The sequence below is a fragment of the Stigmatopora argus genome, chromosome 14 (genome assembly GCF_051989625.1).
Source record: "Stigmatopora argus isolate UIUO_Sarg chromosome 14, RoL_Sarg_1.0, whole genome shotgun sequence".
NCBI lineage: Eukaryota > Metazoa > Chordata > Actinopteri > Syngnathiformes > Syngnathidae > Stigmatopora > Stigmatopora argus.
This window is the reverse complement of record NC_135400.1, coordinates 8,636,770-8,661,612: the sequence shown is the minus strand read 5'-3', so window position 1 is coordinate 8,661,612 and position 24,843 is coordinate 8,636,770. Positions and strand designations below refer to the sequence as shown.

At 38.9% G+C, this 24,843-nt stretch overlaps 2 protein-coding genes and 1 long non-coding RNA gene across 22 annotated transcripts in view; all 3 read left to right on the top strand.

Moving 5' to 3' along the window:
- The window catches only part of LOC144088932 (uncharacterized), a 270,343-nt gene that overhangs the window by 84,870 nt on the left and 160,630 nt on the right, over positions 1–24,843 (top strand). The gene's annotated exons all lie outside the window — the stretch shown is intronic.
- Positions 1–24,843, top strand: part of nfixb (nuclear factor I/Xb) — a 109,684-nt gene that overhangs the window by 42,251 nt on the left and 42,590 nt on the right. Inside the window, exon 3 of one of the 19 annotated variants that reach the window (XM_077620031.1) lies at positions 13,026–13,245. The exons of the other annotated variants lie outside the window; for them this stretch is intronic. Within the exon in view, the coding sequence (XP_077476157.1) occupies positions 13,026–13,099 (74 nt within the window). The 3' untranslated portion in view covers positions 13,100–13,245. Of the gene's footprint in view, positions 1–13,025; positions 13,246–24,843 lie in introns of those variants that run through there. 19 annotated transcript variants of the gene reach the window in all.
- The window catches only part of LOC144089134 (general transcription factor II-I repeat domain-containing protein 2A-like), a 100,152-nt gene that overhangs the window by 70,898 nt on the left and 4,411 nt on the right, over positions 1–24,843 (top strand). The window lies entirely within an intron of this gene.

The following is a 24,843-nucleotide window of genomic DNA, read 5'->3' as shown; positions in this document are numbered from 1 at the left end:
AGAAGGAACACCCAAAGCATATATATAAGATGCTGATTTTGATCAGTAGATTCTGTTATAATTGATTTCAATTTGACTGTGCTAAAATAAAAATATTTACCAATTACATGTACAAATATTATATATATATATATATATATATATATATATATATATATATATATATATATATATATATATACACATATATATATATATATATATATATATATACACATATATACACACACACACACACGCACATATATACACATACATTATGAATGTTTCCTATTATGAAACACAGAACAGGTGCTTGATGGATTTCCAGGAATTGAGGTACGTTCAATATTATTCCAGTGCCAATCATTTGAGGCCGGAGACTTAGGATCCTTGCAGAATGTGAACAGGGTGCCCGTGAGTGACTTTAGAAAGCATTAAACGGTGGGTTTGGGGGAGGCTGGAATTACTCAATAATGATCAGAAAATTAGAGCCATTATTAAGGAAGAGTAAACAGTCCTCTCTAAGTGTGAAAGAGTCCCATTCAGACAGACCGGGGAGCAGTACTCCTTTCTTCTTTTCATGGATCCACCCATGGCCTCAAGAGCCCAGCTTTTGTTTGCTGAAATAACAGAGTGAATATATGGGCTTGCATGGGTGGGGGTTCTTTTCCCAATGTGAATCATAGTATAGAATAAACCCTCAGACTGTAAAGTAAACCGCGGCAATAGTTTTGCTATAAGTTTCTTGGAATAGGAAATAATTACAAAATTACTCAAACCTGGAAAACAAATTGTCTGTGATTTGAAAAAAAGTTTAATAAGGTAATTAGTACAGTGTAAAAGGGAATGTGAGGTGCATTTTTAAGGTTGAAATTTGGGCACAGGAGCAATTCTTGTAGAGTGCTAATTTTCAAGTGGCGAGTGTAATTCAATAATAAATAAATGCAACAACAAAATCAACAATGACAAATGATGAAAGCTTTTGGCAAAGTTTCCCCCTCCCCCTTTCAAGTAGGACTTGGCGACATGACCTCAAAATAATATGTCAAAATTTTCTCCAAATTTTTAATTATTTGAATTAAATCATAACATCCCAGCTACTCTATTCATAGGCCCAAAAAAGCTTCTATCTGTGTGGAGAGCTGGGGTCATGATCTGATCATGAACACTAGACATTACCTACAGTATTAATACTCAATTGACATAGTATTAATCCAGCCATTGCATGTCAGTTATAGCTGAATTAGCATTCATAGGCATGGGCCTGCATCCCCTCTGCTTTCATTTCTTAAAGGCAATCTGATTTTCCTCTTAAAAGACTAAGCCCAAATCCCCAGTGGCTCTGTGTAAGTCCACCAGAGTCCACTGTGTGAAGTATGTTTTTTAGGTGTCGCGCATGTCGAAGAGCCTGTGTGTGCGCCTCCATACGTGAGCTCATGTGCTCAATAGAAGCTGGCCGAGCAACAACAAACACTTTGCATTAAAGCGTGGGATGGTTCTCTCTGGACCGCCCCTCACTCACCCGACACCTGAACCCACTTTGCACCTGATGCCTGAACACAAGGCCCATGTGTATACATGAAGAGAATGTACGACATTTTCAAGCAACCATCTACTTACACTCATATATAACCCATCTGGAACTTCACAGGCCATGAATGCGGAGTGAATTAGACCCTCATTAGAAACATGAAATAAACAATTCAAGCTAATGAAAATCCTTTTTAGAAATTATCAGTTTAATGTTTATGATTGAGGAGAAGGTGAATGGCTTTGTTTCTTTAATCTTGTCCCTTTTCGCTCTTCAATATTCCTCACATCAGCAGCAATGGCACTGATGTACAGCTATTTGCCCTTTAAGTGCGACCATCTGATTGATTTAGTTATGAGCATCCTTGAGATTCCATTATTCCGCTTTTCGTCCTTCATACAACACTCTCCTCAAGAAAAATATACAAACCTCACATGCAGTGATGCATGCCTAACATTTCAACAGAAAAAGGTACGTCGATGTTTATTTTTGAAGATGCAGGGATCTTGAGTACCCCATTAAAAGCAGGGGAAACAATTTAAGTGCAGCCGGAACGGTGTTATCCGGTAGAAAGAAAGAAAGAAAAAATAGCTTGAAAACCATGAGAGTTTGAATCAAAGCGTACTTCAGGCTTTAAGGCTAAAGTATCTCTTTAGAAGGAAGCCCTGACACTTGATTTGGCCAGGAGCTGAGGTGGCATCCCTGTTGTAAAGACAATGAAGGTTCATAGTTACATCTGATTAAGTGTGCATTTGAATAAATTACACTGTTCTCGGGCACGGCCCAGTGGGTTAGTGGTTTGCGCGTCGGCCTCACAGTTCTGTCTTGTGGGTTCCATCCCTGGTGGTCCTCACTGTATGGAGTTTGCACGTTCTCCTCGGACTTTGATGGGTTTTCTCCGGGCAGTTTTCTCCCACATTCTTGTAAAATCTTGGAGGGAATGCTGGTTGAACAGTCTAAATTTCCCCTAGGTATGAGCGTGTATAGTTGTCTGTGTGAGGATAAAAGGTACGGAAAAGGAATGAATGTTCTCCCTTACCTTTTTCACTCCTCCAGAAATTTTAAAAATCGGTTTTAGGCTCATTATTTTCTTTGATGGCAATATAAAACAATGTTTCAATGTCAAACCATTGTTGATGTAGCGTAGTAATTAATATGTCTTTCAAACGGCTTTCTCATCAGTGAACTTACTCCAAAATCATTTAAATAGCAGATTATAACTACAGAATAGCAACATGTATAGATGTGTGGAAAGGAGATACTTATCCCTCTTTGGCCATTCTGATGAACCAAAAAAAATACTGGTTATCACAATGAATTATAGCTACCTGGCCCTCATTTTTGGAGAAGATTTTTATCAGTGGTTTGCCTAAAAGATCCAAAATGTGTTCTCCAGACTTGCTTTTTGTTTTTATTTCCGTCATTACTCTTTATTCGGTACTGACTGTAAAGCAAATCCAAACAATATCATATTCTCAGCAATAGCATCAGGAATGGAGTCCTTTCCCCGTGTGCCTTGGTCTTAAGTGTTTTTCCTCCTGCATGACCTAAACAAACTTGCTAATGTGATTACTGTAAAGCCAAGGGTTCTGTTTTGGATACATGCTGTAAAAAGAAATTCCCTCCATTTCTGGATACACTTAAAGATTGTTTTAGGCCGTACATTCAAACTACACAATCCTGGCAGTTATGCAGGGAAATCCCTTTACTAAGAACCTCGTTTATCCCAGTGAACTAAAATGGCTTAGTCAGACAGCGGCTGTTGCCTTCTTTCCGGCAGGCTTAATTACAAATGACGGGATATATTTTATTCATTTATTCCTCATCCAAATCTATCTTCACGAGGGTCGTGGAAGCCTGGAGCCTCTCCCAGCTAAAAATGGGCAGTCATCCTTAAGAGTTAGTTTTAGCACAACGTGCAGTAAATAGTCATTGCAAATATTTCTAACCAAACCCAGTCCTAGGATGCCCTTCATTCTTCCAGATCAGTTTATATTTGATTGCCTGCTTGACCACTTTCGACCATGGAATAAAAAAAAAAGAATTCCCAAAAAGGAAATACCAAACTGGACCAAGGCAACTGTACTTATAAGTTGAAAAGGCTGCAGACATTCATTGCCTATTAAGTGTTGCTTTGTCGCAAGGAAAATGGACCTAACATATGTCTGTGCAGAGCATAATAGTCCGTGGTTAATTTGGCCAGTTTCAGCTCTGACAGGACAGCACAAATACTCACACATGCCACCATTCAGGCCGGCATGTGCTCTATAAGCCTGTTATTAAGAGGAAGCCTTGATGTGGTCACTGGGTGGCATAGTCTTGTTAAACCATCATTAACTTTCACTCCCCTGGACTACAATAGTCCCTTCTTTCCTCCTTTATTTTTCTTGCAAACTCTTTCCTGTTCATCGCCTTTCTGTATATTTTGTATTTTGCCATGTACCCGCATGTCTTCTTTTTCATAGGCATTGCAATTTTACCATACTTGTCCTATGTGCCAAAGTCTGCACACTACATTCATTCATTTTCACTACTGGCATTATCTTTCTCAGGGTCGCGGGGTGTTGGTGCCTATCCCACCTGACTTCAGGCGAAAAAAGGACCACACACTAAACTGTTTGCTTGACAGTCGTAGGGCACGCATTGAGACACAACTATTCACACTCACAATCAAACCTCCACTGAATAGGAATCGAACCCACACTGCCTGCACCGAAGTCAGACGAAAGAACCACCTACTTGCCAAACTAATATTTTCTAGTGAGGATATACAACATCATAATATGCACAGTTGGTTATATTTTTTTATCCTGTCACTGGTTACCGAGTACACAGCTTCTACTCAATAATGCTATATGTATTAAATTAAAGAGGTAATTGAAATTTTGTGAACATTCATTTTAAGGCTGCATTGTTTGATAATTTAGGAACCCAAGTTTAGAAAATGTGCAGAACTAGATAACCTACCTCAGCAGTAATTAAGAAGGTCTTTGGGTTCTTTAGCCTTGCGGCAGTGTTGTATAAATGAGGGAACAGAGTCAACTCCTGGCATCAACAGGTAAATCCTGTTTAGATCAGCCCAACGGCTATCACTTTTTTTTAATTATTATTTTGTGTATGAGCACCTCTTCCTTTCTCGACTTACTTAAATCAACTCCCCATCTCTTCCTAATCTTATGCAAGCACCCACCACATGGTTATGTCTTGAGGTACCACGCCAGATTCGCTCTATGTTTTGAAACTTACTGCGTACATAAACTATATTGCTTAGCTTTTTTCCCCTCGGTTATCTTGCAGTGCAGCATGCTAGGTCAATTAAGTTGACGAATGTGATGCAGAAGGGCAAGGTGACACTGACACTGTTATGCCAACATAAAGTGAAACACGTTGCCCTTATACTCAATGAACTATTTTTCAACAATCACTGGAGGGTTTTATTTTGGTAAGGTACTCACATTCAAAATAACAATGCAGATAGAACTAAGTTCAATCTATATATCTATATATATACACAAATACCATATTATTTTTGCTATCTTGTAGTTTGTCTTTTGGATTTTAAAAAATGATGCGAGTTCTGGATACTTTTTGTCACACCTTGTATAAAAGGGAACGTTTTACAGCTCATTTTAAATTAAAAAGGATCCCTATGGAACTGTTTGAAATTAGAACAATTTGCAAGCTTTCTAGTAAAAAAGTATTTTTTTTTAGCTCTGACGATGCTATTGTTCTTGGTGAAAATATCAACATATTATTGTGTTACCCTCTACTGTATATCAAACTGACCAACATTTACGATGCTCCAGCTGCACTGCATCTTTGTTCTTTTTTCAATATCTTTTTCCCCCAATACATGCATTTAGAGACCAGAAGACAAATAAGATTCCAGCGTTCTCTCTCAATCCATCTGTTCTCCTGGTGTGAGTATAACTTACAGTAGCGTGGAGGGTCTCCTGAGGTCAGAGAACAAAAATCACAAGGACATGTGGAATGCTGAATATATGCCAATCCAAACAGCCAGGCCCCGCTCTCCATCCGTGCTGAGCTCAGTAACCACCAGCTAGCCCACCGCCAACCAATAGTAATTTCTTTTGTTGCTGCTTTGTTTTTAGGCGACTTTTACTCCCAATATAATAACAGCTAACAATGGAACAAGCAAGCTTATCACTCCTACTGAATTTAGGAACACATAATGTGATTTGATGAATTTACTCAAGTCAGTCACTTTCTATCTTTTGCCCTAAGTCAGTTCTTCTAAAGTCATTATTGTTTCTATTCTTCCAGCTAGTGTTTGCAGCATTACAGCCGTCAGTATCCGAGGATTTTCTGCTTGTGGGGCCCAGTGTGACCTCATGATTTCCTTAGACATGCGAGTGTGACTAATTTATTTGTCATGCTTTATATGATGAGTTGCTTGAGAAGATGACAAATAGCAATGCCACATTTTTGGTCTTCATTTACATCTTAGTAGTCCCATTGTGTTTAATCAAACTATTATCAGGCTTACCAACTGAGGGGCAATTTATGAGGCTTGGTTTCTGTCTTTGGCACACGTCCATGACAATGGAAAGCATTTGGGTCCAGCAGGGCTCCAAATCCACACAAAATGAATGGAGCAGTTAGGGTTTCACTTACGTGCTGCAGAAGAGAAAAAAGGGGGAATGTGAGGGCAAAAAGAGAAAACAAACACAGTGGGATTGTTGAATTATGGGTAAAGACAGCTGAAGCTGACCAGGTTTGGCCTCCATAGTGCAGTGGGGGGCTTATTGAAAATCAAGAGGTCCATGACTCAGTCTTGGGGCTGTCAGCTTCTTTATCCCAGAAATTCTACAAAAACACACACAGTTAGATATAAAGTAGAACACCTTTAAAAACATTAAACTCCAGGGTTCAATATGGTCATGCAAATGTTCCACGTATCCACACTGTTATTGCCAAAAATGGAGGAGGCGGAGAACTGTGGTAAGACTGAAGGGAGCGAAGAGTGAACGAAAGGAGAGATCTTTCCTCACATTTGCTATCAATTTAGGGCACTGAAAATAAGCACCAGGTTTCACTGGAACCGTGTGGAACACCAGGAATGTTTTTCTGTATAAAATTTTAAGGGGGAGGTGTGGAGGGAAGAGGGTTTGGAGGAAAGCGAAAGACAAGAGTAGGGAAAATAATGTCAAAAATTGAGACAAGGCAAAGTTTAAAAAAAAAACCTTGGGTCCAGATGTAAAGATGTCAAGCCAGTGAGGTTTAAAGTGAGGTGTTTTCTTCGAATTCTTTCTTTTAGGTATGGGGACTCATGTGCCAAAATATATTTGGAGTGAATGATGTTCATTAGGTTTTGGAAATGGTAAGAAATGTTTTGTTTAAATGACACTATGGCAGCATGGAGGTAGAGTGGATAGCACGTCCGCCTCACAGTTCTGAGATCAAGAGTTCATGTCTTGGTGGGTTCTGACCTTCTTCTATGGAGTTTGGTACTCTGGTTTCCTCCCACATCACAAAAACATGCACAGTAGGCTGGTTAAACACTCTAAATTGTCTTTAGATATGAATGTGAGCACGAATGGTTGTTTGGCTGCCAACCAACTCAGGGTTTGTCCTCTGCTAAGTTGGCTGAGAGGCTCCAGCACCTCCGCGACCTTTGTGAGGATAATCAGTACGGAAGATGAATCAATGATGAACCATGCCCTTCTTTTGGCGGTGTAACTACAGCATCATTTGTATATGCGATGGTGTCAGGCCGAGTGGAATGACCAGAGACTCCCTCTGGGTTTCTCTGAGACACAGCGGATGAGGAAGGTTCTCTTTTGAGAGAAGGATCAATAATTGAGCTGTGACATTCCTTATTTAACTATTTAACTTTTATTTAACTATTCATAGGGTTCTTATTGAACTCAGTGGCTACCATGTAGGTACCTGACGTACACTTCATTTTTATTGGGAGGAGCAAATGAACATTCATTTTGACACTCAATGAATTAAATGTAAAAGACCTCTTAATTCATTTATCATTAATATTGATTAAATGTTTTAAAAATGCAATTTATTTTCTTCATTTGTTTTAAATATTCCTTCATTTTAAATTCTGTAATTAAAAACAATAATTTGAACTTTACAAAAAGGGTATTTTCTATTTATACTTATCTTAATTATTATTCCTGCACTGTAGGTCAGTTAAACCACACACAAATGTTAATATTGTGACCTCAATTACCCAAAGTATTATGTATGTGGATGCCAGGTCTTAATAGTGTTTTAAATGACCAAAAATAGTCATTGGCCCTAAAAAGGGTTAAACAGCTTGGGATGTGTGGTTAAGAATTACTGCTTCACCACACTAAAGAGCTAGAAAACTGTCATCCACCAGCGTTGGATAAACAAATGGTTTTAGAGGCAGACAAATATACAGTTAGTAAGGAGTTTGTATACATGAGGTTGAGGGATGCAATAGACTTGGACTCCAGCAAAAGACTCAAATTGAGCGGTTGACCCTCTGGCAAATCCGCCTCACCCAACTCTTCCCACCAACAAAGTGTTCTTCCTATGCTGATAGAAGCAGTCAAAAAGGAGTAGAAACAAGGAGAGTTTAAAGAGCGAGCAGGCGAGAGTGGAGAAGGGGGGCAGGAGACAGACCAGATGTGTCTTTTGTTTAGATTTGAACGGAGCGGAAAGGAGGAGTTAGGAGTTTTTTGGAGTGTGTGTGGGGGGTAGAGGGGTACGGTAATGAAACCAAGCATTCATAGCTCGGCGCATAAATGTGGGGAGAGGGGCTTTGCCATGCAGTGTGTTATTACCTACTAGTGAAACCACATTCATTATACTAATTGCTACAGTGGTCCTGGCGGCTGGGCGCTTGAGGAGGGAGAGGCTGAATTTTGAACCATTGTTTGGCTCATTGACTCCAGAATTCATTACATCTGTGATTATAGGTCACTGGGATGTGTTCTATTCTTTTATTTAAAAAGACACTGATCAGCTAGAGGCTCAGTTTGACCTCAAAATCACGAGCCGATCAACATCGGCAGGCATTGTGCATGCGTAACACAGAATTCCTTTACGGTGTCATGCTGATGCCACTTTATATGTATATACTAGGCTTGGGGATAAAATCAATGTTATGAAATAATAAAATAACAATAACAGCGCGAGATCGATTCCTGCTCAGCGGAGGTGGGATTGACGACTGACTGGCGACCAGTCCAGGGTGTAGTCTGCCTTTTGCATGAAGTCAGCTGGGATAGGCTCCGGTGTCCTGTGACTATGATCAGGATAACCTATGTTGAAAATTAAGTAAAAACCTGACAATGAGTGAAATTGTATTTTTGGTATTCTAAATTAATCTTGAGCTTTCTTTGTCTTTTGCTCGTCTTGTCTCGTTAAAAAAAGTTGGTGGGTTGGTAAATTGGATAAAATGTGAATCAAATTTTGGGTGATACATTTGGAGATTTTATCTTCAGACCATATCGCCGAGCCTCAGAATTTAGTGATTAAATTGATAGGCGTTTCCTACATATAAGCAGCTTGTGTCAATATTAAAGTCCGTATGCACGTGTCCAATATATGCACAGTTCTCTGAGCAGATGAATGCGATGACAATTTGAACATGTGCGACGGTGAACACACACACGGACACTATCACAGCTCAATCTGCTCAGTGCACCACCCATATTAAATCATTCCCCCAAAATTGGCGAATATTGCCAATCCTGATCAGCAATATGGCAAGCAGCTGTTGGTAGAATATTAGTGCCACGTCAATGAATGCTTAAATATTCTGTCACGGGATGTGAAGGACTGAATGACTTAGGGTCTTCAACACTGCTTCTGACCACACCATTACACATAATGCACCATATTGTATTTTCATATTCTGATCTGATCAAATTTTCACTGTATATGAGCAGACAATGTGGAATGTTCAGTTACCTACCATGCATATTTTGGTATGTTGGACAAAACTGGAATCCACAGAGAAAACCCAAGCATGCAATCTACACTATTTATTTTATTTGCTTTCAGAACACACGAGATCTCAGCCCAAAGTGGTGGTTCTTCTTTTATTTCTGAAGTTATGACATTTTGACAAGTGAACAGTTAACTGATTTATTTTACTTAATGTAGACTTATTTGATACACCTCAGAAATTCTCGTCTTCCCTAGAAATATCAAAATGATAGTGGTCATTCTAAAACAGTAATGCAATATTCTTCTTTAGTACATTTGCCACCTTGTTTCTGCTGCACCGGCCAGAAGAAACCTAGGAAGACTCTGGTCTGGCTATGTTAGCCTGCCTAGACAGCCAAAATAAATGTGAAACCCTCCCTTTCAACCTCATTCTTGGAAGTGTATCCTAGTGTGGTAGGAGACTAATGTTTGAAGGGAATTCCTGTATGTGGACTAGAGCACTCATGCAACACTTACTGTGCATTATGTTAAACTGTATATTTACACTGGGTGAATGGGTGCTTCATCTTGATGATTGATCACAGATTCCCGTCAACTGTCAGGTAGATTTTATGTTGGTTAGTAATAGTGGTGCTGCAGTTAGAAAAAGCGGGGAGTGAAATCAAGTTCTTTGAGATGATGTTGGCTTGGTTACAACACTCTGGCTCTGCTTTGTCACTGAAAGTTGACATCTCACGAACGATATCGAGTTTCCTTCTGCTGGCATGCACCCACATTTCCACCCCCAAGCTCGCCACTCGCTCTGCAGCCCATAAAGTCTAGCCTGCACCGAGACTTGGGTGATAATTCATTGTTATGAATTACATTTTACTGTGGGTGATTCAAAAATAATAATTTGCGTTTTCTGTTGTCCTTGTTCTCTTGCCAAAAAGAACAAATCTCAAATCTATCCACCAGTATTAAATAATTCCATGGGAAAGCGTATTTCTTTGTGAAATAATTACTTTGTATGTGGGGCCTGACAGAGCTAATAGGGGAAGAGTAAAAAATATCTAAGACCGGCGTTTTGAACTAGTTTTTTTCTTATTTTATTTTTACTCCTTTACTGGGCAAGAGGATATTTTCAAAAAACAACTTATATCTTCTAAAGACCCAGTGTTGACACACATGGAATTAAATTTTGGGTCATGTAGGCCACACTATTAACATTTGATAGACAAGTATTGTCTACACAAAAAAATCCAATAGAGCCTTGCTGGATTTGTTGTTTTTTTGCAACTGGTTTTGCTGGTATAGACATCAGCATAAGGTTAAATTCTTAGCAGGGTAACCAGACCACGCGCACCATGGCGTAAAGAGAGACATGGGACTCTGTTATCTGCCATCTATCTCTCCGGGGGGCAGAAACAAGAAGAGAGGAGCGTGCTTGGTTGTGCGTCAGAGTGTTTCTGTACTGTGTGTGACATCTAAATGTGGAGCTTTGGAACTACTTGTAAAATACGAAAAGGAAATGCAGAAAAAACTGTAATATCTAATAAATGTCAGATAAATACTAGTTGGATGTCAACACATACACAATCTTAATAAAATACCAGTGTCTCAATAATTTCAAAAGTTATAGAACTCCTGAAAATGTAAGATCAAAACGCTTAAAATATTTTTAATAATTTACCAATTTTGTTCTTTCTTTTGGTGTAAAAATAGTTAATTGAAGACATCAAGCAGAACCAGCATTTGCTTGATATATGAGTAACTTTTCAGTGTATCGCTGACAGCTGAGCTGCCTTCTCACCGTTTCCATTTCTTAGTTTTGCTGTGGTACAGGAGAGCTCCCATGCAGGGTGCATTTGAAGTGGCTTTAGGGAGTCCCTAAAGCGTGCCAAAAGGTCAGGGGTTACAACAACCAGGCCTCCCTGGACCAAAACCCCCACCCTTCCACATGCACGTGCTTCATCCCACTCACACCCTCCTGTCAGGATCACAGATCATTTCCAGATCTCCCTGACACATTTGATAGCCATAAATGAAACCACTTGTTGTTTTTAGACCTCTCATAATATTACGATTTGAAACTTGTTATAGTACAATCTATGAATTCATATTTCAATTTTAACCTTGTAATAGTTCAATTTTAATCTCTTAATATTGAAATTTCTCTCTTGGATTATTACGATGTATGTCTTCTTGTAATTTCCCACGGCACACCTGAGCATTGCTCACCAAACACTGCACTAGACCTTACTATTTCAATCAATTTCTTTCACCTATTTGTTCTCTGCTATTCATTGTTCAGAATAAATTGCACTGTAACGGCCTTCGTTGGAGAGCTGCAACACGAGTTCGCACAACTATCAAAAAAGTGGCGCGAATAAATAAATATCTTTGTCGCAGTCCGTCATTATGTTGGAGATAGTTAACTCCACGTCCCCTTCTCATCTCTGTTGATGCCTCCATGTGGTGGCATGCCCCTTGTTAGGCAATACAGGAGCTGGTGAAACCAGACGAAAGGTCAGTGACCTCCCATCCTACTCTAATTGGTCCCCTGATAAATAATCTACCTCACTTGGGAGTGCAGTATATGGTGGTTCAGTGTAACAAATTGTAGAGTAACGGGAGTCTAACAAGGGTGCCCCTCACTTAAACATTTGGTAATACGCTAATTAATTTTAAGAGTCTGACATTCCCCTACTGGTCCTTACTGAAAACAGATGTTAAGATGAAAGAGAGGGCAACGGTGATGGGGGTGCTTGATTCTTCAAAGTGACACACATCTTTAAGTGAAGGAAAAATAATGACAAGCAAGAATCGGTGATTTTTAATGCCCATTTGTCTGCCGGGTAAAATGAATGACAGTAATTTCACAAAAAAATTCTAGGGCTGGTGACAGTGTTCTAAACAGTTATGCAAAATCCAAGAATCTGTGCAAATGTGGCCAAATCATGAACTATATGATTATGGATGAAAATATACTTTTTTTTTGGCAGACAATACTATACATGGATATTTTGAGGAATGAATTGTCTGAAACATGAGTCATCGTCATTAGTCTATGCATCATTGAGTCTCGCCTTCATCTAATAATGTCGAATCAGATGTAACTCAGATATAAGACACATTTTACTTTTAATTTGATTCAGCACAATTCTAGGATAGTTGAAGACTTTGGTGTCAAAAAGTTGATGTTATGAATAAATGTGACTATTCTCATTGCAGTTGATTGAAAAAAAATAAAGTTTGTGTGTTCTATTGTTGTTGAAATGTATCCATTTATTTATTGCCAAAAATGATTGTTTAGCAACCAGTTTTTCAATAGATAATACCATGAGAGTTTATTTCTTTGTAAAGCTATTACTTCATATTAAGTGGGCGACAGTAAAAATCTGTCACACATTTAACTTTATTTCTAACGTGTTATAGGACAAGTAACACTATTTTTGGTAATAATGTCAATAACCGTATGAAATCGTAAACATAGTATGGCGGGCATAATATTTTGGGTCATGTAAGCCACAATATTGTTTCTAAGTATGTGTTCAGATTTTTTTTTCTAATTGATGCTTCCCCTTTTCTTCTTCTATGCTTCTGACCCTGCGCTGCGGTTGACCCCCAACAGGTAAGAGACAATTCCATAAACTTGACTTTACCGAACACATCCCCCCCACCCCCTATCCTAAAGCCCAGCTTTAAAACATTACTACCGCCTTCAATTAAGAGTGTTTTTAATAGCATGTTGGAGTAAAGCCATGCTTTTGTATAGTAGGCTCCAATATAATGCATGCAGACAAATGTTTGAAGCGCCCACTCCTCCTCTCCTTCTGTCAAGTCTCGATTACAATGCCTTAATTTGTTCACAGACAACATTTGCCACCCTCAGCATCACCAGCCTTCACCGCCCCATTATTCGTCCCACCTCCTCCTGCTCAAACTCCAGCATTCCCTTCTCATGCAAGCCAAACTCTTGCTTTTTCTTCCCTCTAATACTAGGGGCAACTCTCCTACTCCACCTCCTTTAATTTTAGTCAAGCCCACCCCATGTCCTCTGACAACATCCCTGCTTCTTTTCTCCTCCTTCAAATGCCTCCTTTTCCACCCTTCTCTTGCTCTCAGCTCAGTTGTGTTTGTGCCTGTTTACCTCCATCGTTTCACCAGATGGTTTGTGTTAAGACTCTACATTTGACAGCTCGGTTGTTATTTTTTCTCTTTAATACTTTTTTGACCAGCACATGAATTGCTCAAACCTGCAGACACACACACAAAGCAAACAAGAGTATAAGGAAATTATAATGTGAGAAATGATGCAGTATTAATAATTTTCTCTGGAATTATTCTGTCAAGTGAAAAGCAGTACCCGTTGTTTAATTTAAATCAGCCCCCTGTATATATTTTTTTAAAGAAAATAAAAACACACATAACAATGTGGGAGTCAAATCATCCACATTTGCCCACAAATATGTTGGCGCTGACCACATTAGCTGTCACAAATGCAGTCTAATTACATTGGTTCCACTTTTCTAGTAAACTGCTGTATTATTGGTCAAAGACAAGACCATTGATGTACATAGCTGTCTGTATTAACTCTATATTCTGTTGTGGTTTATATCCGGTCATGTTTGCATTCTGCATTGGAGAAACTCTTTCTCAATGTGCTTGTTTTGCCTTTCAGCATCAGCGCTTTACTGGGGAGAATGATGCCTGATGTAGTGGCCCTACGTAAATTGCTTATCTTCCCATTAGTGGTGTCGTGTAATTTTCGGTTTTCACCACATACTGGTTAAGTAAGCCCTTCTTTGTAAGGCATGAAATTGTAAAGTCGATAAAAATCTGATTTTTGAAATATCAATTTGGCAAAGAAGATAAACGGATATCTCTTTTTCCGAACCAGTGATGTATCATTGCCCTTAATCAGTTGAAAACATGGATGATTATTATTTTTTTTTTTCCCGTAATCCAGGATTCTATTGGCTGCCATAGAGGACAATAGAATTCCGATTCATTTGAACTGGGAGTACTGGGAGCGAATGAACAAATGCATGAATTCTCATTTGTTTGCCAACCCTCCCATTTCAAATGGATTGGAATTCTACTTGTGACTGAATGTGCCCTAAAATCACTGGTTTGTTTTGTTTTCTTTATAAATTTCATTAGCTTTGGAAATGTTATGAAATGAAATAGGAAGCGGTCGAGGTGGGTGCATTTTCATATTATGAACAGGATCAGGATAACCCTCTGCTTCTAGCTAAGCTAATCACCCCTTGGCTCTCGCTTCACTCTTAATGGGCAGACTCTCTGCAATCACGCCAAAAAGCACATTCCCTCTGAAAAAGTCTGTAAAAGTTGCCAAGAAAACTGCCAGCCATCTGGCTAGTTTGTAGTTTGGAAATCCCTCTCGTAGTGAAGTGTACACTAATTGTGTGTGTTTTCTCTGTAGTTGATGAATAGTCCATCTTTGTGGGATTTTCATACCCTGTCCTGAGCAGGACTAAATCTTCTCGATCAAATGCTAGAACAATTTTTGACATAAATTATTCAATGTGACCGCACTCTTAGTATTTTTTCCCATTTAATATGTAGCCACCAAAAGAAGATATAGTATGTAATGTTTCCATCCTGGGTAGTCCAATAACAACCACAGTACTTGAAATGCAGGGAACTGGTGTCACCTCTTCATTCTCATAGTAAGATGGGTTTACTTTTAAGCCTCATTCATTTCCATTGGTGACTACAAAAGTCGAATATACATGTTGACCGTGAAGAGCAAAGTGAGAAAAACAACAATTCGCTGTAAAACTTTTATTCTTTTAGCTTTAATAAGGTGCATGCACCCCACTCATTTCTATTCATATGTTCCTTAGCCATAGACACTTTGTTGCCATGAAAATGCTTGGGATAATTTTAGAAAGCTGTTAGACCAATTCACTGAATTGCTGGTTACTTTGATTGGTTTGCTGGCAAGGACCCAAATTTTAATCTTTTGTTTTACTCTCCAAGCTCTGGGACGTCCTTTCAGAAGTGTCGCCATTTGGTACAGTGCCTTAACCTTCACTTCTTTAAACATACTTCTTGTCATCATGGCCAAATATTTTTTATCTTGCCTGAGCAGTCAAACTAACTTATTGCTGATCAACATCTTTGTAAGGATAGTCCCAATCTGCAGATGGACACTAAGCATAGCTGCCCTCCATTCTGTCCTCCTCCTCTTCTACTCCATTACCTCCTTTCTCCCCATACACCCTCCCCAAAGAACCACAAACAATAAACCTTCTGTTACATCTAACCCCCTCACGTGTTTCCCTTTTTCTCCCCTCTCATTGCATGAGAGATGTTTGGGGTTTGTCCTTACTTGCTCACTTACCCCCTTGACTTGTTTAGTGTTTGGACTCGACCATACAGTGGGTCAAAGACAACACATACACACAGACTTACACTGGCCTCTGCTTACTCTCCCACTGTAAGCCAAGGAGAGCAAAGATTAGTACCCTCTACTCTAGCAGCTCTGTTTGTGTGAAAAGTGCTTTTATGCCTGTTCATTGTGCAATACCTTGGTAGTGGCATTACCACTCATCACAGCTCCAGAGCGGTGGCAGCAATGGCATTGGGACAGCAAACAGATGTTGGCCTAATCTTCCCCTAATGAGATCTGTCCCTCATTGCTACGTCTTTATCGGAGCGGCAAGCTGGCAGGAAAGCAGACTGACACTCTCTATGGGAGAATGGTCACAAGCACCTAGTCCCAGTATCCAATCAATGAGACTAGTGGAGTTTAGTGGATAAGGTAGATGGATCTGCTGTTAAAGGCTCTTTATCTAGGTATGCCCAAAGGTTATTTATCTAGTTGTGCCCTGTCCATCTTCTTGCAGGCAGGTTAGAAGGTGGGGAGGCACTCATTCATTCATATCCCGTACCGTGCATCCTCATAAGGATTGCAGGGATTTCCAGAGCCTATCCCAGCAGACCACACCCTAGACTGGTCACCAGTTAACCGTACGTAGGACACACAGAGAGACAAACGAGCAATCACACTCACAATCATGCCTCCACCAGCGGGTATCAAGCCCACGTCTTCCCACCCTGAAGTCAGGCGGGTGAACCTCTCCATCATCAGGCGCTTGGACAGACACTCATGGGACTCCATTTGCCAATCATCAATTCTTTGTTTGGAATTTTACATGCAGCCAGTAGGCATCTTAAACATTACGATTTTGGAAGCAATTTGGAATTAGTCGTTTACTTGCATTAGTGTATTGAGTTTTAAATCAATTAGCATACACAATTCACATGGCAGCGTCTTCACGGACAGAACATGATAAGACAGACGCATTGCATCATTATGGCATTTCACAGAATCCCGCACACTCGAACTTTCACACTTGTAAATCTTTCTATTCTCAGTACTTTTTGCCACCAGTAAAAGATGAAAGTTCACATCTAATGAAGTCATCCATCAGGGTTCTACATTGCTTTCTGCCACGTATATCATAGTCACATAAAGTTACTCAAAAGACATGCACATAGGTCGCTTTCAAAGAGGCCACCTATCCCTTGGGGAATAATCAAACTTTAAAAAAAAAGAACATTTTCGGTTTTTAATGTCCATAGAATGGGTGGCTCCCCAAAAAAAGGTTTATTTGCTGCATCTAAACGTGGTCAATGTTTTCAAACTTTTACTGAAACAAGACACACTTCAAATGAGAGAAATTAAACGGTGCAAAACCAACCAAAAATAATGATGGGCTTTATTATTCAGTGTAAAAACTGAGGCTGTTGAGCAGGAAACAAACTCATCATTCTGTTGTATGAATGGTAGCAGATGGATTCACAGGTTAATTAACCTCTGCATAAGAGATTTAATTGATCTGTCATTGTACATTGCTGGAATAGAATGAAAAACAAAAACGTTGGATTAAATCGATAATATTTTTTGCTACAATTAAATTCAACTCAGATTTTATCTTTCAATTATTCATACACATGAAATGGAAATATAGTATACTATTCAGCATTTTGAACATGAGCGCTGAGCTCATATTCATCCCACGGGAATAAATAGGTTGGTGTTTAATTTTATCACCATTGGCTCGTGTATTAAAACATCTAGTGGTTTATCTCCAAGTGTCATATTTCTTCTGCCTTACAAGACACATTTTCGATATTTAAATAAGCTAGTAAAAAGAATTTAGTTTTTTCTCTCTCCTATAAATTAATGTAACTTGACAGTAAAACACATAACTCACTAGAGATGCTACCTCACTATGAGTAGAATTCTAAACTCATCACAACTTCATTTAAGTTTAGATTTTTCCAAATTATGAGCTAACCCTTTACCTTTTTATATAAACTGTTAAGTTTAAGGCGTTTCCTAGTCTTTAAGACATTTCTCTGTGCATTTTTCTGACACCTTTTTCACATTAGCAACGAACACCATCCACCTTCTTGCTTTTCCCCCCCTTATTGTTTTATGTTTCTCAAGCCCTGGATCAGCAAACTTGTACTTTTACACATAAACAGTGATTATGTTAGATAAAGCCCTATGACAACCAATGCACATTGCCTAAACCCCAGCATGAAAAGTCCCTCTGCATATCATGGGTTAACATTATGTGCGTGAACACACACAGATGTGTGCATGACAGTATGTGGCAGTCACGGATATGTATGCACACACATGCAAAAACCACATTGCTCGGGGTTACTGGGTACATTCTCCTAAAATAATGACCTCATTTGAGCTGTTAGGAAGTTACAGACAGAATTGAAAACAGACAGAGAAAAGAAGAAGGGTATGTAAAGGGTGAAAGTGTCACATGAGAAAGTTTGCGTCACGCATATTAATTTTCCTGGAAGCTGATAGGTCAGCGATTGGGTTTCCTTGTGTATATGACCCAACACATTTAATACACATTGTTAACATGCTTACATTCAGGTCCACATTGATGCTTTAATGTGTGCATTTTTGCAAAGCAGTGAGACCTAGACAGGACATGTACAGGTCTCAACATTGGATTTTTTTTTATTGCCTTACAGGTTAGTGTTATATGAAGAAGTTATACAATCTAACTTACTGTCTGAAACAATGTTTAGGCTAGACACAGCACATTAAGTTTTTAATTTCGTTGTCAGCTATTATTATAAGATTAAAGCATATCCCGCTCGCCTTGCCTCAACTGGATTTATCATCAGGCAGTAGCGAGTTGACTGCAAAAGAGGATGATCCCTGGATGCCCGTCTTGTAAGGGTTCTTCTGGGACACCTTATCCGGTATAGTTTCTGCCATAAAAATACCCCTCTATTATCCTTCAGGGAGACACTGAACCCCACTGTGGGTTAAATTAGCTCCAGATAATCATCTCCTTCTGGACTATGGCACACGAGAACTGTTTTACGCACCATTTGCTGGGACGAAGGGAAATGGCTTGCCTCCGTGACCCCTTTGCTTTAAATGTATACAGCCTTCGGCGAGAACATGAGTTTCTTCTGCTATTTATCAAATTAACACCTAAAATTAAGCATATGTGAATGACTGTGTGACTATAAGTGTGCAAAAGGGAAGGATGCAGCTGGAGCTGGCTGCATATGGCAATTAACAGTAGGACTGCGCAAACGATTATTTTATTATTTAATCTCTCGACTATTTTTACCATTAGTCGTTTAGTCTAACAATTAATTATTAGTTTTTGGGTTGATGATTTGTGGATGAAAATTTACATCTCACCGATTTTGTAAACCAATATTTAAAAAAAAAAAACATTTTGATTAAGAAAGGCATTTTACCACATGATATACATTTATATTAGAAATTAAACACTGCAATAAAATCGAAACATTTATTGAGGCTTAGGTATACACAATCAAAGAAAACAGAAGGGGTAAGGAGTTGTTAAAAAATAAAAAAAAGGCAATATGCAATGAAATCCAAAAGGTAACCTGACTGATGAATGGTATCGGTGCAAGTAGTTGGTTTAAATTATTTACAATTTTCCAGTATTGCACATGGCTTTTCCTGGCAATGGTTGGGAAAAACGCGCCCCTACTGGAATCTTTTTGTGCACCCACCAGTGCCTTCAAGAAAAAAAATAAGATCAGTTTGTGATATTATAGCCAATCGTGTAAACAAATTATTAACTAAAAAATATAATTGTTTAACTCACTCGTTGCCATTGACATTGCTAGATGTCTATCTGTTTGCTTGCAGTAAACCCTTCCAGATTTTTTTTTCAATTACAAGATTTTTATGTGTGTTTTTAAACTGACGTGCTGCTGAGACAAATTGTAAGTCCAGATTTGCTACATGCACACACAACTCACAGCAGTGTCCTGAGCCTGTGTGGCCCAGTGCTGGGATGTGGAGTGAAGCAGGAAATGTGTGAGCCATGAAGGCATGTGTTTATGCTGGCTGCAGTCGCCCATCACCAGCCAGAGGGAAAACAGACACCAGCCCAGCTCAGTTTGCCGCCGGACTCCTTGTTCCTTTTTGTCCAAGACCTTTGGGCTTCCCAGTATGTCTTGCTTCAACCTAGTGTCTCCTTTATTTAGTTCTCTTATTTTAATTATCTTTTTAGCACATGACCTACAACTCCCCAAACATTAGGCTTCATGTGTACAAGTAGAGACAACAGAACAAGTACCGCAAAACTGTTCTTAAAGTTAAAGAAACACAAACGCAAACATACCTGAAGCAGAGTCAAAGTTCTGACTTAGTCTCTTATACTACATAATAAACGGCAATATCTATAAGAACTATGAACTAATCCCCCAACAACAATTTCTTCATTAAAATGAAGTTTTTGGCTCCCATTGACTGGGCTAGACGAATGCTCATTTTCTGCGAGTCTTCCAACTTTAAAGGGATTCTACGTTTACTTGTGACAAACTCATTTCAGTTCACAAGGATGTAAAGAGGAATATGATTGGTCCATCATTGTCAATGGAACTGAAATAGTTAAATTGGAGGTGGTGATCGATTTCTTTTCAATCAATTAAGTAACATAAGCACACAAGAACAGAGAGGGGCTTATGTGCGATAACCATCCATCCTGCTCTAACACCTTTTTGGAAAGCTGATTGCATTCTCTGACATTGCCTCTGGGTAAATGCACTGCACCCACAGAGATTACAGGAAACATCAGGCAATGATTAAGCTAATGTAGCTGTCTAACTAACACAGAATTTCTGAAATCCATTCAATTGTGTGACGGAACATTCTCTTGTCCAAATGCCTTAATGTCCATTGCTGAAAGAAAACCTTGACTGAATTGTTGATTCAGGTCCCATGCCAACCAAATTGAATGGTGAGCCAGGATTTGAAGTCGGCCTTTTGATTTATTTTCATTTATTACTATGCTTATTACTTTTTCGGTTTTAGCAACCGAACTATTTTTTTTTACATTTCTGAATATTTAAGTACAGCAAATGTGCAAAATACTAGCATCTCCTTTCCCACAAATTACAACCTAAAAACTGAAAATTAGCTCCTTTTTAGGGCATTAAAATGTCAAATGTTTCTTTGCGATGAAATTGCAATTAATCTATATTTATTTATTGCAAAGCTTTTAATAACACAATTATCAATTTTGTGTATTATCAATATTGGTGATGCTGTCAAGGAGTCTGATCAATTTTTCAATGGACTTAAACATTGCGCCCCCCCCCCCCAAAAAAACATTGAAATGCCTATATTTCAGACTCAATAATATTCCTCAACCAAGCATAATCTACCTGCTGTATCCCACTGCCTCACCACCCTCCCGTACCCGCCTAATATCATCATTCATTGCAAGCTGCTGATAGGGATATAATATTGGTCAATGCAGATAGGGATACAGGATCATCAACGGCTTGAGAGGTCAGTTCTAGAGCAAATAGATTTAGCGCTCCTACCATGGTCAATGTCATTGGGATCTGTGAGGCTAAGTCCTTGTGAGCGGGTAGATCCGAGTGATTGAGTGATTGAGTGCTTAGTGTTTGAGCTTGCGGACAGCCCAAACAAGTTAATCCCTACGACTGCTAACCCGCCTCCCTTACGATCCCTCGCTAACTCTATGAGCTGGGAGAAAATTTAAAGGACAGGGTTTTAGTTGGACTAGTAAAAAAAAATCTCCTTAATGATTTAATCAGTGGAGATATTTATTTTCCGTAATGCGAGGGTGGCCTGTTACACTCTGTACACAACTCTACAGGGTCTGGCCCTATGTGGACAGAGAAGCATTCGTGATTATGGCGCTGGATTAAAAGACTAGGTTGTGCTTTTTGATTGGGGGCACAGTCTGAGCCAGAGGTCATGATGAGTTGTTGTGAATTGGATGATCCTTTACGGAACGACAAGACTCAATTAGACCAACACAACATAACTTTACAAATTCTGCTTATAGAGGTTACTAGGTTGAGATATAGGCTCCATACAGTACTGTCAGTCGATAATTGCAACTTTCTTCAAATTTGCCTTTGACTACGTTGACTCCTTAAAGTGGCCTAAATCTAATCTTTTTCTCACGTTCATTTGATGATGTTGACTTTGGTTATTGTCTGAACAGGCCAAGTCACAATTCTGATCTAGGCCAGTCTCGTACAAGATTTTAGATATTTTATTTTAATTTTTGGGGGGGGGACTGTGTCCTGAACAGTCACTGAAGACTGAGCCGAAATCTGAATGCATGCGGTGTTCACGTCAGTTTGTATTTCTTAGTAAGTAGATGGCATAGACAAAGATATGCATTAGGGGAGGCGATAGTAAAGTATTAAAACAAATCTGTATTTGGGTTAATGAAACAATTCAAAGGCGACTACTAAAACTGCTCCGTGTTTGAAAGTATCTGTCATGAGATTGGCAAGAGGTAACACCAAAGAACCTGACTTCAATTTCAAAGAAAAATAAAGAGCCTGTGCTGACTCATGAATTTTAAAGGAAAACACCTGGAGAAAAACAACACAAAGACGAAGAGAAAATGCAAACCCAACCCACATAGCGACAGATTTCCCAACCACTCGTTCATCTTACCACTGGTCTTTGAACAGTTTTGCTACATACTTATAAGCCTTTATGGTATGGTTTTTGCCCCAAAAATTAAATCCAGAGCAAACAATATTGGTTAGTTCCTCTGTAGAGGAAGTGGTTGGAAAAAGGTGGAAGGGCTACAACACTAAAATCTAGTTTTAGTCTGTGTTTCTGGGAATAACGTCATTGGAGACTGTGTGATTATAAGAAAATAGCAGAACACTAGTCCAAACACTAGCACAGAGGCAGACAGGTCCAGTTACATTTGAGCGAGAAGCCACCGGAGGCGAGTACCAATCAAGATTTCTGCTTTGACTGGGTCATGGAAATTCTACCCAAACTATGGTCTTTGTAGCTGCACACTAGAGCCCACATGGAAAACAAATGAAATATCATGTGATTAACCTTGTGATAGGGATAATCAGGCCACAGAGTTCTCAAATGCACTGTCCAGATTTCACTTTTTTCCCCTGTTGAATGAAGGAGACATGTTTGTGTGTGCGTGTGTGTGTGTGTCTGTGTGGCGGGGGGGCATTTCTTACACCACCACTTTTGTAGTTCTGAGATGCAGTAAAGTAGAGTAGAAAGCGCAAGTAAGGCATCAGAAGAAAGAGCAGTCTTAAAAACACTTCTCACCAATACCAATGACAACAAGACTGCGGCCAGTTTCTACAAAGCGCTTTAGCAGCCGTTTCCTAGTCTCGTCCACTCTTGTACTGCATCCTACACTTGCAGCAAATCTCCTTACAGCCCTACCCCAAACCATTTTTTTTCCATTTTATCTTACGATCCCTGTGAGCTTAGTGTTGGTGAGATACTTCCTGCAGTAAAATATCCTTCAGCGTGTAAGTACTCACTGAAATCACCGAGGGAGCAATCAATCAGCATTGGACAATTTTCTGAAAAATTCAGCATAGAGCTTTTTGTGAATGCAGGGGGGGTAGGGGATGGGGGGGGTTCCCTATGTATATGTGTACCCCAACCAATTACGCACTTGGACCTTAAATATATATATATATATATATATATATATATATATATATATATATATATATATATATATATATGTATATGTATATATATATATATATATATATATATATATATATATATATATATATATATATATATATATGTATATATATATGTATATATATGTTTTTGGTCAAATTTATAAATTTTTAACTTATTGCCTCCCATTGAGAGGGACAGGCACCCAACTCATTAAACTGAAAAAATATGAATTTATGAATGATTATGTTTCAGTGCCATGATGCTACTAAACATCCAATCCATGTCTGAATGGTGGGGCAAATTTTCATTCACCGTCAAAATGGATCGAACGTCTTGTGCCTCAAAAGAAAAACATTCTATCGAGGACGCTGACATGAGATTCCATTGTTGAGGGTGTGACTTCAAAATACAATCAGAAAACTCCAATAAACACCACTTAGGGAAAACTAACCATAGTCCTTTTCTCATCTAAAAAATTGTGGAACTAACAAAGACATTTTCTTTTTCTTGTCTGTCTCTTCTTTCATGGAATAAATCGTAACAGCTAAAATCTTGCTGCCCGTTAAGAAATCCATTTGAAGTGAAAAAATACTATTTGGTTAAAGGACGGTGTGTGCTCTTTCACATGTAATTTCATCTCCAGAATAAATAGTATTGCTCTCATTTTCCATATCCCACATCAGAGCCAGTCATTTTGCCGATTTACTCCGTTTCTTGCGATATTTTGACCCCTGACTGAGGAGATGATGTCTGATACAGATGTGGGACTCATAAATGCAGTAAAAGGATGAGCTGGAGGGAAAGCGAGATGACAGAGAAATGACAGAGCACAGTGGAAAGCTATGATCGCGTTCACAATAATACCAGACTCTCTTTGGGAGCAATATAATGAAATTGAGGTTGTGGTTTGGACTGAGTTGACTGACATAACTGTCTATACATTGCTAACTCAGCATTAGGCTTGTGCAATAAATCGATTTTATGAATTAATTAGACTTTTTTTAGTGATGATTAAAATAAATCAAGTTTTGTTTTCCAAAAAAGAAAACAACTAGCAACTAGTTGTTGACCATAGCATGTAAAAGTGTTTGTTACTTTGTGAGGTTATTACAGGGCAACTATCTATTTTTAATAACGGTACATTTAAAAAATGCATGGTTGTCTGGGTGAACACTCTAAATTGTCCTTAGGTAGGTTGGGTTCACCTCCTTGTGCCCTGCAATTGGCTGGCCACCCTCAGTGATACGGAAAATGAATGAATGTATGTCATTAATAAATAACATGATAAAAAAAAAAAAATATCAATAAAATAAGTAAGTTTCTTAACTTCATACCATTTACCTCGTTGCCTGGCAAATCATTTTTACTAGGAGGCCTGATTATGAGGGTACACGGTTGATTGGTCGCCGGTCTTTTGGTTGCCGGTCTT